This window comes from Solanum tuberosum, unplaced genomic scaffold (genome assembly GCF_000226075.1).
Source record: "Solanum tuberosum cultivar DM 1-3 516 R44 unplaced genomic scaffold, SolTub_3.0 scf00004, whole genome shotgun sequence".
Classification (NCBI taxonomy): domain Eukaryota; kingdom Viridiplantae; phylum Streptophyta; class Magnoliopsida; order Solanales; family Solanaceae; genus Solanum; species Solanum tuberosum.
Window position 1 is genome coordinate 1374031 of NW_006238930.1, and position 15473 is coordinate 1389503.

Consider the following 15473-nt stretch of genomic DNA (forward strand, 5'->3'; position numbering starts at 1 on the left):
TATATATATATATATATATATATATATTGTACAGTATTAATTAGTCTCTCAGTTTGTGCTTATGGGGGGTGGGGGGATTGGCCTAATTAAACTTGTTTTAAAAGATAACCCTACAATTCCATAACAACAGAACATGGAGGCATGTTACAACATAGGCAAGGGTCATGCTATTTGCAGTTAAGCAGTCACTTAAATCCAACACAAATGATAAAAGCTATGTTACCTATTTTTAGGAATTGGACATATATATAGATTATAATTATGGTTAAGACAAAGAAACCTAAAAATAAAAACAAATTAACAATAATAGTTAGCTAGTGAGCTAGCTTTATTTGGTACTGATTAATTAATACTACACGCAATTGTACTTTTCCAAGCTAAATGACTCAAGTAATAGCGGCCAAAAATGAAATTCCTTATAGGGTCCGTTACAACTTTATTATAGGCTTATGCTATAAATATAATAATACTAGTAATAATAATGAGAATGAATATACTATGGGGTCCATTTTTTTGTTGTATAAATACGTCCCATACATAATTGAATCCGCATGGATGAAATTAATAATTATAGTTATAATTGTACTGCAGAGAATTAGAGCTAGACATAAATAATATGCACGAAATGCCTACTAACCATTGTTTAATTTACAACTAGTATAAATATAGTATAGAGTAAATATTTACTGAGAGGTCGTTACGGTTACGTGGACCCAATTAATTGAGCAATCGTTTTAAAATAATTGGTCATTCAACTTGACGACAGTGAAACGGTCAAGTTGATTGAGCAAAAGATCTCTCAAATGTTGCAAGAAGTTTTATCAAATGTGATTTATATCTTTTGTATGATTTGTTAGCTATTATAATTGAGCAATATTTATTTCCAACGTACCAAAGAATTATGTTCCTCTTACCAAAAATAATAATAATCTCTTTCTGACTTTGTGACTATTTTAATGATAATTGAGAACTTCCCTAACTTTTTCTTTCTTAGTATTATGCCATTAACATTATTTAATAGCTCCAACTAATAAAAGAAGTGTTAATGATTTAAAAGTAATTGAATAATTTTCACGATGAACAAGCTAATAACCTTACAATATTTTACTTAAAACATAGCGGTGAAGAATATACAAGATAAAGAAATAATTTTGTCATTTAACTAGACAAGGATGGGTTGATTATCAAGTTAGATATTATCATTTTATTTTGTTTTGTTTAGGTATCCTGTATTTTAAATTTATTAATTCGATAAATCTAAATTCACACTTATATTTGTCTGAAAAATGAATTAAACCACTTTCTATTAAGAATTTATTCATTCTTAAAACTCGAACACGACAACATATTAGATCAAATATTATATTTGGATAGCAACTTGAATTGAGTAGTGTCATTGTCTGAGAAGAATACATCGGTGACAAAACTCGACAAGGATTAAATGTGTTGCAAAGGCATATGACAATTTAACAAATATTCAGTACAGACACCAGCTAGCTTAGAAAATATTGAAGAAAATAGTAGATATTGGAATTGAAGATTTGTAGTAGTACTTACCAGAACAATCTAACCTTTTGTATTTTTCTGTAACGCGTTAAATTATAACACAACTAATAATAAATATTATACTTAGAATCAGTACATTGATTAGAAAACAAGTTATTAGTAAATTCTTTCTTTGAACTTTCAATGAGAAACATCACTGTTAGTTCTGTTGGTCAATGCAATCCCAATTGTACTAGCTGTTTGAACAAAGAGGTCCATAGTAAAATAATTTTTGATGTTCTATATGGATTGGGAGACCAGCGGAAAATTTGTGTCATAAAACATGATTTTTCCACTCATTTACTATTGAATAGGCATAGCTTGAAACAAATTCTTACTGAAATAATGGAAGACTATTTTTTTTTTTACTGATTCAATTAAAATATCTATAAAAATTCCTGGACATTTTGCAGTGATGGATCGACTGCACCTTAGTTTTGGTAGTCAATGAACCAAAAGAGTGAATTTGAAACAGTGCCATTTACAAGCCCTGGTACTGTTTGGACCTTTTATCTATTATTACTACTTGATCAAACGCGTATGTTTTTATTGTCATCAAATGATAAATTGTTCATTTGTCATTTGGAATTTACTATTAGAGAAAACTTAGTGAAAAAAATGTATATAAGCTAGAAATTACGGGGTTATTTCGACTTCTTTCTTCAATTCATTTTAAAATCCAGTCAACGTATTTTATGGAATACTAATAATTTTATTATTGTGTATATAGTCAAGAACAAGAAAATGAATATGAAAACAAAAGAAGCATCGACTGGCACTAATTTTTTATTCAATCCCCCGAACACGCCCCCACCTTAGACCAAAGCAAAAAATAATAATTAGCGGTCCTTTTGGGTTCTTTAATTTAGTACAAGCCAAAAAAAAATAAACAAAGCGCCATTACATAATATTGAATTGAAATTTGTAGTATAATGGATGTTACTTGCTAGTATAATACAATATGTACCTTTAGAACCCTTTAATGCTAATAATTATTAGGTAAGAGTAATTGTTTAACTACAGTGTGGATGAGTAACCTTGAAGTGATGATCAAGTAGCTTATAATAACCGGTTAAATTATACTCCCTCTATCTCTAATTATTTGTCCATTTTGACAAATCAAGAAATGACAATTTTTTTCATCTATTATACCCTCAATTAATTACTTTGAAAAAGGTAAAATTTATTGAAAATCTTAAATTTTTAATTCATCAACTTCATAATTAATAGGGCTAAAATAATAAATTCACTATGTCAATAATTGTTTTCTTAACAGTTGTGTCAATTCAAAAGTGGACAAGTAATTAGGAACTGAGGGAATATTAGACTCATGTAAGATTATTTCAACAGACTTAAGTTCGAGTGTATTTGAGTTTACTTAGTCAAGTAAATGACGTTTTTTAAAACTGTTAATAATTTGGAGATGAAACTAATAATTCACGCAAATTTTAAAAGTGTCATCGTATGAAAGAAATAATGAGAACTTTTACAACAGCAAAATTTTACCTCAGTAAACAGCAAGTAAAAATCACTGACACATGAGCTTTAAATAGATCGCAGTTCAATTAAGTGGGATAAACAAATAGTGGAGAAACGTACACTATGAAAAAGGAACAAAAAAAGCATCATTGCTAACTTGCGAAGCTTCGTACACAAAAAGATGAACACCCATATGATCAAGGGCGGCTTTGTCCACTTGCCACACAAATGCATATCATGAAATAATGCACTTCAATTATTTTATCGATTATTATTTGCTATTTTTCTTCACATTAATATCAACTATCGAGTAACGCTACTCACCAAGTCTTACACTAAGATAAGAACTTGCACATTTTAGTGAAAGGGGCTTCAAATCATTTTATTTGAAAAAAGAAGAAGGAACGTGATATATATCAGGAATATTTGGAGGTAAACGAGTCAGCTCCAAAATAGACAAATATTTAGGCATAGCCAGGCTGTGAAAGTGAGGCATAATTCGATGAACAGATATATTTAAGATTATTAAATGAAAACCCACAGAGAAATTTGAAAGCATTATCTGCCAAATGCCATATGGCAGCATGATGATGATCATGTTCATGTTCATAGAGTTTTTAGAAGGGCAATAAGGTCAAATTGTGTAAGGTTGAACAAAAGGACTTTAAAGACTTCTGTGAGGCAGTATTGCCAGTACATAATTCCACTTTCTTACATTTAATCTGACAAACTCCACATGCCCATGTATCTAATACAACTAGTTGTGACTTGAAAAAGAGAGATCCATTCTACAGACTCCTTAACCCCCTACCCACTCTACAGACCCACCTCTCTACTCATTATTTTGTCCACATGAAATGATGAAACTGTGTAGAAAATGACCCACCTCTCCCCCACACTAGACAGACCGACCCACCTCCTCCAGACCATATCCACATAACACTCTTTCTATGCAAATATATATATTTATCTTAAGTTAATTTGATGTTTACGTTAAATCAATAAATATAAAACCAAGTTATAGTATGATATAGCGTAAACAGAATAAATAATTAACTATCTCTTTCTCCCACTCTGCCCGCCATCTTCTCTATCATTCTAAGCCAGCTACTCTATAGTTTTTATATATATAATGCATATACCACATTCATTGCAAATATTTCCACATTTCACACACATAAAAACTCTCTTTCTCTCTGTTCACAGAACATAACCTTTCTTAGGCAAGAAACATTCTTACCATTTTGTTGTGTGAATAAAACATCTGTTCTTGGGTGTGGAGATTTCTGCTACTCTGCAGCTACATATTATTCTCAATCTCGAAGCACCACATTTGTGCTAAGTTTACTCTGACTACGTTTTTCTGTCTGCGCAAAAAGTTTTTCTTTTTTCACTGGTAAGTCTTTAAGTTTCATATCTAAAACAAATAATGAATGAAATTAAAAAAAAATGAGTTACTATTAATAGTTTTTTCAATATCCTCTGCTTGTTGTTCATAGGAAGTGCATAAGGCCATATGATTTCTGCCAATTTTGGACTTTGAGAAAGCAACAAAAATGTCAGCAAGAATGTTATCTTCTATAACAGAGGACAACAAAGATCTGCACAAGAAAATTGGATGCATGAATGGGTTATTCCAATTGTTTGATAGACACCATTTCCTTATTGGCAAACATCTCCATGGTCAAAATCACAAAAGGCTACTCACAGGTACTACTTTTTCTGACCAAAAAAATGTATTTTTCCTATTCTGCAATTTTGCAAGTGAATAAATCAAATACAATAAAGCCTCTCAATTCTGTCAATTTTGTTCTTTTCTCCCTCTAAACTCCTTGTGCAGAATTTGTCTTTGTCAAACTAATTCTGTCATGACACCATTGGTAATCGGAAATCAAATTATTTTCTGTGACTAGGATTATTTTCTTGAATATTCATAGTTTATATTGCGATCGATCTATAGTCCTTGTGAAGATTCTGATTATGAAATTTATTTTTTCAATAATTAAATAATTTGTCCAATACTATCATTTTCTTGATACGAGGGAATAATATATTTCTTAGGAAAAAGTGGAAATACGTAATCAGGGTAAATTTGAGGACCTGGCTTCAAGAAGAGATGAAAGGCAATAGCAAACCATGTTTTATGGATAGTTAGCAATACTAATAGAGAGAAAACAAAGTAAACCATCAAAATATTTTCATTTCCAAGATTGTTATACATCACATTGGTTTAGGAAGGCTGGAAATGTAGGAACCTAATCAAGAAATCCACTATGCAAACTTGGCTTTATTTTGAAGTTTTAAAAAAAAAACAAGTTCACAAACTCAGTTTTGCAAGTCTTTAAAGAACAAGTGGAACAAATACTTCTTTCGAAAACTAAAAAAGAAATTTGCATATTCAAGTTTTGGAAAAGATCAAATAAACGCCACCTTAAGATTCAGAATTGACTACTTAACCTAAGCAAATTATCTTTAACATGTGCTAACCACAAGTATCAGCATTCTGGTTCTTTTTGCCCTCTTGTATACTTTCATAAGCTTAAAAAACAATCTCGTGTTTATATATCCAAATACAGATATACTACTTCCAGACTCCAGTTGAGTAGTAGAGCATACAAAAACTTGGATTTTCTCCTGCTGAAGCATAATGATGTACTTCCGCACTTCTACTAGCTTAAATATTCTAAATCACAAAAAATCTTCCGCACACACATTGTTATCTTGATATAAATATCATAAATCATATAGTTAGTTCCTTTAGTTTAATTAAATTAGAAAATCTCACCACTGGTTCATGTGTCCTGAAGGTGCCATGGACAAGATGGAGACCAAATGTACAATGCAATTGGCTACGGTAAGATTTTGAACAATTTCATTCATCAAGATAACATTAAACTAGCACACATAAAAAACTTACCAATATGTGATTGGCATTTGCAGGAAAAGACTCCAAGGGATGTAGCCAGGAACAAAGTATCGCACTCAAGTGAGTCATCCAAGGCTAACCCAAAAGTTGAACAAAGTAAAAGACCACAACAAGAGCAACCTCTTTGCGGTCAAAGAAACTTATCAGAATCTCCTTCGAAAACCCTGCCATACAAGCAACCAAGTTCTCCATCTCATTCTGGACGGCAATCTCCTGACTTCCGGGATGTTGTCAAGGACTCGATGCACAGGGAAGCCCGTAGTTTATCTGTAAAAACTGTCACCAAAGTAGAAGGTAAAGTCCATGTTATGAAGCACATTGATTCTCCAAGGCCATTTCAGCAGTCAAACTGTGGGAAGCCATCGGATGGAACTAGGAACTTAACTGCTAAGTTTCGTGAAGCACCTCGCAATTCAAAAGATGATCTAAAGCATGCACCAAGAGATCATCCACGTTTCTCATACGATGAAAGAGACTCGAGAGAAGCGATGCGTTCTTCAATAAGGCTAAAGGACCTTCCCAGACTTTCACTGGACAGTAGAGAACAGTCCTTCAGGAGCTCAGCCTCTGAATCCAGATCAAATTTTCTTTTAGGGGATCACAAAAGATCTTCCAGTGTTGTAGCAAAGCTTATGGGGTTGGAAGCTTTACCAAATCCCATTCCCTCAAATGAAGTCGAGACAGTGATACCTAAGTCTTTCTCTACCAAAGATTCTGTTTCAGTATCGACAAAAACAGCTGAAAAGAGCAAGAATAATCAAGTCACGCGGTTCTCACAGATTAATGAAAAGGATTTCGGCTCCCCACGAATGAAATCTACCAATTTAATCATGAGAGCAGCATCAACTTCACGGCTTCCACTAGAACCTGCTCCCTGGAGGCAACCGGAGGCCAGCAGAACCTCCCTCAAGTCATCTGCAAGAAACACAGATGTGGAACTGTCAATTCAGAGTCCAAAGCTATCTTTCTCGGTGTATGGTGAAATGGAGAAAAGGATAACTGAACTTGAGTTCAGAAAGTCTGGAAAGGACCTCAGAGCTCTGAAGCAGATTCTTGAAGCAATGCAGAAGACAAGAGCAAGGTTAGATGTCCAAACAGAAGAGCAGGCAGACTCTGATGCGAACTTGGAAATAGTGCAGAAAAGGCAGCAATGCAACCTGCTCTCTCCGACCATAAAGGGAACTCGTCCACCAAAAAGGTCAGAATCTTTAAATATAACTATGAAACAATCCAAACTAAGTGATAACATTTGTATTGCATGTTCCCCTTTCTTAACTGCAAATGTCTCCAAATTTCAAGAACTCTTCACTAAAGACCTTGTATATAACAGAGAGGATACAGCTGACAAGAAAACTTGGAAAGATGTGACACCTAGAGCAAAAAATATCAGAGAGTCTGGTTGGCTTCTTCCTTCACCAGACAGGAAGATCAAAGAAGGAACATCAAGGGCAGTGCAAAACCCAACATTACGCCAACAAAAGGAAGGAAGCTATCCTGCAATAGGAAGGAATTCTGGAACTGTAAGTCCAAGACCACTACAGAAGAAGAAGCAATCTTGTCCAACCACTACATCACCAGAATTCAGCAGGGTCAGACGGCAATCAATTAAGCAATCCAAAGAATCAGGCTCTTCAAAAAGGAGACTGCAAGCAAAACCCAACAATCTGCTCCGAGTTGATGAGGAATTGAGTGAGATCAGCAGCAGCACAAGAAATTTCAGTGAGCAAAGTGATGCAGCTTCTTTACAATCAGAAAGCAACAACAGTTGGAGCTCACATGCAGAGGGAGAAGTCACAAGCAGAAATCACTCCTTTAGGGTTAATGCTAAAAGACTAGAGGATTCTAAAGACAAAGTGAGCGACTTATCTTCGTGTACATATCTATTTATCCTACACATGGCCAATTACTGACTTTTAACTTTTTCTTGATCCAGAGTAACATATTGAGGCTCACTGAAGACAGGCCAATGGCTGAACTTGCAATTTCTACAATTGAACAGCCAAGTCCAGTCTCAGTGCTTGATGCCACATTCTATGAAGAAGATTCACCATCTCCTGTGAAGAAGAAAACAACTGCATTTAGAGGTATGGTTAGCATTAGTTCTGTAAAGCATCTATGTAAAACATCTGCTTTTGATGCCAACTACAAACAATCATGACTTCCAGAAATAAACACGAAGAAATGAATGGAAAGCATGTTTCCAAAGAGAAGGAAAATCTAACAAATTGCTTTGTTGAAAAATGACAGAATGTTCAACACAAGTAGATCAGTTAGTTTAGCTAGTTTGAAGTGTTCACAGAAAGCATGTTAGTATCTCTTATTTACTGTCATAATTTAGCTGAGGATTGAGTAGTGATTACATGAGATCTCAAGTTAGGACAAGCTCCTACGAACCGAGTGATCTAGCTATTTATTTTCCTTTTCACTAACCAGAGCAGAACTATGTTACAATTGATTTTTGATGTACAAGCAAGACTTGCCTGTTAATCTTTTTATGTCCTTTCCACCTGAACAGTTGAGGATGCCGCAGATGAGTTATGGTACCTAGATTACCAGGATCGCTCACCTTACAACACGAGGATGGATCTTGGCACTGAGGCCACCACCCAGAAGAAATTAGAGCGCATTAAGGACCTGGTTAACCAACTCAGACTACTGGACTCCAGCTACGAAGTGAGTACTGACCAGTTTGGATCCTTGAGCCAGAATCATAATCCTGACCACAGATACATCACCAAAATACTACTGGCATCTGGCCTTCTCAAGGACGTGGACTCCGTCTCCATGGCCATTCAGCTTCAGTCATCCGGCCATTTGATCGATCAAAAGTTGTTTCATATCCTGGAACAGACTGAGGAGCACGTTATGCCAGCAAATGGACACAGTAAAACGAGTGCTCGGATTGAGTTTAATCAGAAAATGCACAGAAAGAACGTCTTTGACACAGTCGATGAGATACTTTCTTGCAAACTAGCTTCAGAAAGCTGTTTATTGCAGGGACGAGATCATTTAAGTGCACAGCAACTCCAGAAGGAACTGCAGTCAGACATAGACCAACTCAATGCTAAAAAGGTTGGCATGGACTCTGAAGAAGATGACTTGATAAGTATCCTAAATGCAGATTTGAGGCGTCAGTCCGAAGATTGGACAAACGGTGACAGTGAAATTCCATCATTGATTTTGGATGTGGAGCGCTTAATATATAAAGACCTTATTACAGAAATAATAAGTGATGAGGCCAGAGAGCAGCAGATAAGAACAAGAAGGCATTGTAGGCAACTATTTACCAACTAAATGTTCAAGCTTCTGTGCTCTATTTCATGTACAAATCTAATGTTTTACTTTTACATATGAGATGCTAGCAAAAGTGAGATATAAATGTATCAAGGCAAATGGAAAGCAAAAAATTGTGCTGTTTTATTTGCATAAACAGAGATGCTTCTGTTCATATTTTAACCAAATTTCTGTCCATCATCAATAACTGAAGTTATTCCAATCCATGATTTTTCACATAAACTGAAGTAGCTATTTCATTTGAAGAAATAAATAAGTTCTCTCGGTACCACATTGTACAGCTGCATTCGATCATCAAAGTTTATCAATGATCTGTTTAGGGTTACGAATTTGGGAGATTACTGTAAAAATGCAATTCCACAAACTATCCTGCAATTCCATATGAATATTTACGAGTACTTTTCCAGATTTTATTCAATTTAATACACCAATTTGCCTTTACCTCGAACTCGTTCCCACACCTTCTTTCTGTTGAATTCAGCGTGAATCGAGAGAGCGTCCAAAGAGATGAATTTCGAGTAATTTATTTTCGGTTTTGTACAAAATTAACCAATTATAAATTCGAATAAATAGAATATGTAAGGTGTGCAAGCTTCCGTAGCATAGTGGTAGTGCGTTCGCTTCGTAAGCGAAAGGTCGCGAGTTCGATCCTCGCCGGGAGCTTTTATCATTCTCATTGGGCCTTCATTTTGGGCTACCTTTTCTCTTTGTACAAATTATATATTTATCAAAAATCATTCTCATTGGGCCTTCATTTTGGGCTACCATTTCTCTTTGTATAAATTATAGGAACCACATATTATAAGTACTAAATAACATCCTATCCCTTCTAGTTTTCTATTTATCAAAAATCATTCTCTTTGTATAAATTATAGGAACCACATATTATAAGTACTAAATAACTTCCTATCCCTTGGTGCACGGGATACATAGCGCTGTGCACGGGATACATAGCGCTGTGCACGGGATACATAGCGCTGTGCACGGGATACATAGCGCTGTGCACGGGATACATAGCGCTGTGCACGGGATACATAGCGCTGTGCACGGGATACATAGCGCTGTGCACGGGATACATAGGTAAATAAGAGATTTTTGAAAATTTTGAAATAAGTAGGGATAAATGGATATCAAGGTAAGTAAATGAGTGTAGTTAAGTAATTTGTCCTTTCTCGTTTGTAACAAATTGGGCCTTCATTTTACACTTCCTGTTAATCAAACATATACTAGTTAATTAGTCATCATAGTCCCTAGTTATAATTCTAGTTAATAACCACTCGCAACCAACATTCAGTGATAATTATGTGGGTTGGAGTTACAAGTTTGTATAATTCAAAATTTATACAATATAATTTGTATAACTTTTGTATAATTCAGAATTTATATAATATAATTTGTATAACTTTTGTATAATGTAATTTTGTATGATATAATTTGTATAGCTGTTTAAAGTTCAGATGCTTGTGTTTGTATAAATTCGTTATTTCGAGTTTATACAAAAATAGCTCAATTATACAAACGTACCCACAAATTATGTAACTCACCCACGAATTATACAAACGAGTCAGCTTAAACTGTAATTACAACCCGTAAATATGAAAACTATAGCTATGAAGCATAATTAAATTTATTATATAGGTATTTGCGAAAATTCCCTATAATCGATTGCTTTGTGGAGGCCTTAAAGCCTATGGGAGCTGGCTTAAACACTTTTTAAAACTTATTTTGATGTTTTTCGATAACACAAAAGTATTTCAAGTCAAATAAACCAAAAACGGAAAAGGGCCAAAAATACCCCTGAAGTACAGGAAAAATTCTAAAAATACCCTCCATCCATCTTTTGGTCTAAAAATACCCTTCTACTCATCTTTTTGGTCTAAAATTGCCCTTCCATCCATCTTTTTGCTCACTTATACCCTTACAACGAACAACCCTCTCTTTTTTTTTAAATACTCCGTACTTATTATGTGTCATTTTCTTATTGAATGAAATAAAAATCCACCTCTATTAATTGTTTCCCATAATTTATCCAAATCAAAACAATATATCTTTTCAAGATCCAAACAATATATTTTTTAAAATCTAGTCATTTCTATTTTCTATAGCTTTTTTCCAAAAAAAAAATTGTTTTAGATAATTAAAATATTTTTAAAAATATTAGTCATGCCACAATTATAGGGACATAATATATTAATATAAATCCTAAAAAAAGTTGTTCCAGTTGGTGCACCAGTCCAAGATTTGATCACTAATGACGCGGACGACAAGATTATTAGTCAAAAAAATTAAATGGTCTTTAAAAAAAAAAGGATAGACTATTTTTTAGGATTTATATTAATATATTATGTCCCTGTAATTGTGGCATGACTAGTTTTTTTTAAAATATTTTAATTATCTAAAACAAATTATTTTTTTTGGAAAAAAGCTATAGAAAATAGAAATTACTACTAGATTTAAAAAAAAATATTTTTTAGATCTTGAAAAAATATATTGTTTTGATTTGGATAAATTATGGGAAAAATTAATAGAGGTGAATTTTTATTTCATTCAATAAAAAAATGACACATAATAAGTATTTAAAAAAAAAAGAAAGAGAGGGTTGTTAGTTGTAAGGGTATAAGTGAGCAAAAAAGTAGGATGGAAGGATAATTTTTAGACAAAAAAAGAATGAGTAGAAGGGTATTTTTAAACCAAAAGATGGATGAAGGATATTTTTAGACCTTTTCCTGTACTTCAGGGGTATTTTTGGCCCTTTTCCGAACCAAAAATCATAAATTGGACATTTTCAACTTAAAAGTTATTTGAAGATCAATTATTTTACCTACTTATTTCTTACATCTTTCGATATTCCCGACATACCCTTTATGTAGAGAAGTCAATATCTCTATCTGATATGGTCTGACAAACTAAAAAAATAAATTGTTTATTAGTTTGGTTTGGATTTAATCAAATTATAAAAGAACAAATAAACAACAAAGGAAAAATGATTTTATATAAGTCGGACATTGAGCTGATGATTAATTACAACTCATAATTTAACTGAATTTTATTTGCCTATTTGATCCAATTAAGCAAACATCGGAATGGTCATTACCCTCCTCATTGTTTTAAATTTGACACATCTTAACGGGCATAAATATTTTTAGTCCAACTTATTCATTTGGCATTTATACACTTTCGATTTATTTTTGCTCGTCACATTTCACTTCTCAAGAGTTAAGTTATATGAATTTTGATCAACAGTTTATATCATATATTGTATATTAATATGAGAAAGATTGCAATTTCTAATTTTTATTTTATTTTTTACATAGTTTTAAAACATCAAAATTTAAAAATATTGAACTAATTTAGTTCAATTTAACTTCAAAAAATTAGTGAAATTAACATTTATAAATAAAATATGACAAATAAAACTAAACGTGACGAGTAATTATATCAAAAGAAGGCGGAGCTACTTAGACTTTGTCTGGCATATAGGCTACAGGTTATCCATCTATATATATACACAGAGCCACAGGTTTCTTCTCGTATGTCTGACAAATTAAAACGGTTAAGTTGGCATAAGAATACTTTAATTTCATATCTATAAATAATATTTTTTAAAAGGGTCTTGATGTAAAACTGTTCAGAACAAATGTAAGAAAATATTTAATTTTTTAAAATAATCATGCACACATAAATGATCATATAAATGCAATTAAATATGACTATTTATATCATCAGTTATTAATGCTATTAGTAACTTGAAATATAAACAAGTAGCCAGCATCTACAACTATTGTGCCAAATTCATTTTTATGTTTAAGTATATATAGAGTTAATATCTTAAAAGGTCACTCAACTTTGAGAATTTATCTAATAAAGTCATTAAATTTTATTTTGTTATCAATAAAATCACTCAACTTTAACATTTGTATCAATAAAATCATTTAACTAAATTTAGCCTTAATTATTAATTTAATAGGATTAACACACTAAACCAACATTTTACCCATGATATATCCCACCCAGGAGCCCTTATTGTTGGGTTTATAATTTTAAAGTCTTAAACCCAACCTAGCAGTGAATATTGAGAAGTTTGATAAACAAATTAGTTGGCGCTTTACACAGGAATTTTTTTTTCTTTTCGTAGTTATTTTTTATGCTATGTATACATTTATTAATGAAGTTTAATTACAAAATTTCCAAATGCAAATGAGACGTGACAGCCATAATTATTAATGTATTCGCTTAATTTAATAGGATTATCACACTAAATCAACACTTTACCCGTGATATATATCCAACCCAAGAGACCTTTATTTGTTGCTTAATTAAATGCATAATAATTAAACTCCATTAATGTATACTTGGCATAAAAAATACTATTTTGTGATAAATTTAGTTCAGTGATTTTATTTATACAAAAGTTTAAGTTGAATGATATTTTTGATACAAAAGTGTAAGTTGAATGATTTTATTGATACAAAACAAAGTTCAATGACTTTGCTAGATAAATTCTCAAAATTGAGTGACCTTTTGAGATATTAACTCGTATATATATAAAGATAAAATCCATACGAAATTACGATATTTTTCAAATTATGTATAAAGGTTGAAGCAGCTGAGCCAGTTTGGATCTTTTGTTTTTATCATTTTCTCGGTTCTTCTGGAATTGTTATATTCATAATCAGGTTTAAGTAATGTAAATTATCAGTGTGAAGATTTATGCACATTGTCAAGTTATTCAAAATATATTTATGGTAAAGCCTTTTTAAAATGTGTGATTTGGAATAAAGTGATTACATATAAAAACCTCATGATAATTAAAAAAATTCTTACACCAACAATATATATATAACATAGACTATTAAAAAATATAGGAATGTATGAATTATAAAAATGTTCTTGAACTATGAAATTGGCAGTTACATACTTAAACTATATGAGACTCTTATAGCCCCCACCCCACCCCACCCCACCCCTCGAAGTTACTTCAAGGGAAGTAATAAGCTCCTCGTATAGTTTAGAGGTGTGAAAAAATTAAGTTCATATAGTTCTTATTTATGCCTTATCCCAAAATCATACAAAGATATGAAAGATGTCAAATTGCAAATATTCCCTTCATCCATTTTTATTTGTTCACTTTTTTTTTCTTGTCCAATTTTAAAAACCAAGAGACAATTAACCATTTTATTCATATTTTACCCTTTATATTACGTACTACAATTCATTTCCGATGAGTTTTCCAAAATATTCAATTTATTATATTTAAAAAGTTATATTGTAAATTTATCATTTTTATAAATTATTTTTTAAGTGATGTGTCAAGTCAAACATGAACCACACATAAAATTGGATGGATGAAGTATATTTAGCATTAATAGGGTAATTAATAATCAATAAAATAGAGACGATAGTATTTTAATTACTCCTAGCTAGCATCAACTAACCCTTGATCATAGACTAGCGCTAGTAATAAATTTCTATGTTTTTAATTTGTTAACAATATTGTACTGTATTATTAGTATTATTACAGTTGAAAAGAGAGCTAGGGTTAGGTAGCTAAAGGCTAAATAAAGTAGTTTAGTAATAGGTACATCATTATCGTAAAAAGATGTTATGTACATCCTAGCTATACATACATCTAGTGATCATCTATCTATATTAGAAGCAACAGCCAAAAAAAAGAAGACGACATGTGAGACTGTATATATGACATTTGAGCTGACATGATTTCTGAAGAGAAAATAAAAATAAAATTTTGTGGTTGTTTTGTTTACGAATCTAGAATAAAATATGAAATTATTTTATCCTATGTTTGATTGAATCTTTTATTTTGATATAAGTAATCCCAAAGCCGAGATCATCTAATCCCAGGATAAAACAATCAAAAGACAAAAATATCCTTTTCCCAAGCTTCTTAATTCCTAAATGAAAGTTCTTTAAGAAATTTAAGGTTACAATTACAAATAAAAGTCTATTTAAGATTATCTGTTATATATAAAATAAAAAAAGAAGAAGAAGATACCCATTAAATAATCTTGTTATTATTAGTCTCCCTATATAATTCATACATTATAGTAATCCATTAAACTTGTTTGAAACTAAAGTAGAACTACTAACAGATATACTGCAGTGAATGAGACTAAACCTTCCTTAATTACAAATTTCGGATTTGAGCCAAAAGTATGAAAAAATCATTGGTATAGGGAGCACTATCCCCCCCCCCCCACACCCACCCTCC

At 32.2% G+C, this 15473-nt stretch overlaps 1 protein-coding gene and 1 non-coding gene across 2 annotated transcripts; both read left to right on the plus strand.

Moving 5' to 3' along the window:
* The first annotated feature begins 4063 nt into the window (after positions 1–4063).
* LOC102579668 (protein LONGIFOLIA 1) lies at positions 4064–9446 on the plus strand. The gene is made up of 7 exons (XM_015306671.1): positions 4064–4420; positions 4524–4734; positions 5832–5878; positions 5965–7148; positions 7281–7803; positions 7884–8034; positions 8466–9446. Exons 2-7 carry the CDS (start codon positions 4581–4583, stop codon positions 9242–9244), a joined length of 2838 nt encoding a protein of 945 aa, XP_015162157.1. The 5' UTR covers positions 4064–4420; positions 4524–4580; the 3' UTR covers positions 9245–9446.
* Positions 9447–9835: 389 nt separating this feature from the next.
* On the plus strand, positions 9836–9907 carry TRNAT-CGU (transfer RNA threonine (anticodon CGU)). The gene has a single exon. It is a non-coding gene; the product is annotated as a tRNA-Thr (tRNA).
* Positions 9908–15473: the final 5566 nt, after the last annotated feature.